Source organism: Rhineura floridana, chromosome 2 (genome assembly GCF_030035675.1).
Source record: "Rhineura floridana isolate rRhiFlo1 chromosome 2, rRhiFlo1.hap2, whole genome shotgun sequence".
NCBI lineage: Eukaryota > Metazoa > Chordata > Lepidosauria > Squamata > Rhineuridae > Rhineura > Rhineura floridana.
Window position 1 is genome coordinate 52,845,138 of NC_084481.1, and position 1,206 is coordinate 52,846,343.

The following is a 1,206-nucleotide window of genomic DNA, read 5'->3' on the forward strand; positions in this document are numbered from 1 at the left end:
TCAACCTGTTTTCCAGCCTGATGCTTCCTCTCTCCCTGTGCCTGCATCACCATTCCTCTGAGGGGAAAGATGGGACGATGACAGAGGCTCGCCTCGTGCCAGGAGGCAAATGCCGCAGGAGATTCAACAGACACAGTTGAGCCGGAGTCTTCACCTGCGCGCTCCCAACAGTGACAATTGACACATGCAAACAGGGTGCCCCCCAACCTTACTTAAGCTGAGGGAGGGGTAGTAGTCGCTGAGTCAACATCTTAGTGCAGCGAAGTAGTGCCTAGTTAGACCTAGAGAGATGCTGAGTTCTGAGTAAGCCGTAGGTAGATTCATGAAGTGCACTGAATTGAAACTGTCCCTTACTCTAATAAAAGAAAAAACCACAGCCATGTCTGAGTCTGAGTTCTTCGAGTTCGGGCAGGACAGTTTGACTCTGCCACCACCTCCTCCACCCAACGACCCCATGACTGAGATGGAAGTGAGTGGTGGGACAGGGGAGGACTATCAGCAAGCCTTAGAGACCATGCTAACTGAACTCCAGAAACTCCGAGCTGAGACCCAGACCCTCCAAATGGAGAATCAGACCTTGCACCTGCAAGAGACTCAGTGTGGGAATCAAGAATCAGTCCTGCAGCAGGGGGCTGCCCCAGCCCCGTCAGTGCCTGCACCTCATGTCAAGACGCCTGTGGGAGTGTCCCTCTGTTACAGTGGGAAGAAAGAGCAGCTCATCACATTCATTGCTCAGTCTGAGCTTTATATCCAAGTGCGACAGTTGGATTTTCCCAACAACTCCTTCAAAGTGGCCTTTGTCATCAGCCTCCTGGAAGGGGAGGCTGCCCAGTGGGCAACACCTCTGTAGCTTTGGAACAACCCTGTGCTAGCCCAGTAGGATAACTTTGTTGAAGCCAAGGCAGAAATATTCCAGGACCCCCAGTGGAAGGCCACCATGGCCTACCAATTGGGAACCCTACGGCAGGGCAAGAACTCTGTCGGAACTTAGACCAACACCTTTCGTATCCTGGCCCAAGAGATGGACTGGAATGGTCCGCTTTGATGTACGTATACCATAACAGCCTCAGCAGAAAGATCCTTGATGAATTGGTATGAACTCTGTCACCAGACACCTTATCAGAGCTCATCCAGCTGTCTGCAGTTAGACAGCAGACTTGAAGTTCATTGCCTAGGACACAAGGCTGAAGCGGCCTGAGCCTTGCC

At 52.1% G+C, this 1,206-nt stretch overlaps 1 protein-coding gene across 1 annotated transcript; it reads left to right on the forward strand.

The window, feature by feature from the left end:
* The first annotated feature begins 454 nt into the window (after positions 1-454).
* LOC133377897 (protein LDOC1-like) lies at positions 455-850 on the forward strand. Its single transcript, XM_061612695.1, has one exon. The coding sequence runs from the start codon at positions 455-457 to the stop codon at positions 848-850; it is 396 nt and encodes a 131-aa protein (XP_061468679.1).
* The last annotated feature ends 356 nt before the right edge of the window (positions 851-1,206 follow it).

Excerpts from the sequence above, each read along its gene's own strand:
- LOC133377897 (XM_061612695.1), top strand. The coding sequence starts at position 455 with ATGACTGAGATGGAAGTGAGTGGTGGGACAGGGGAGGACTATCAGCAA.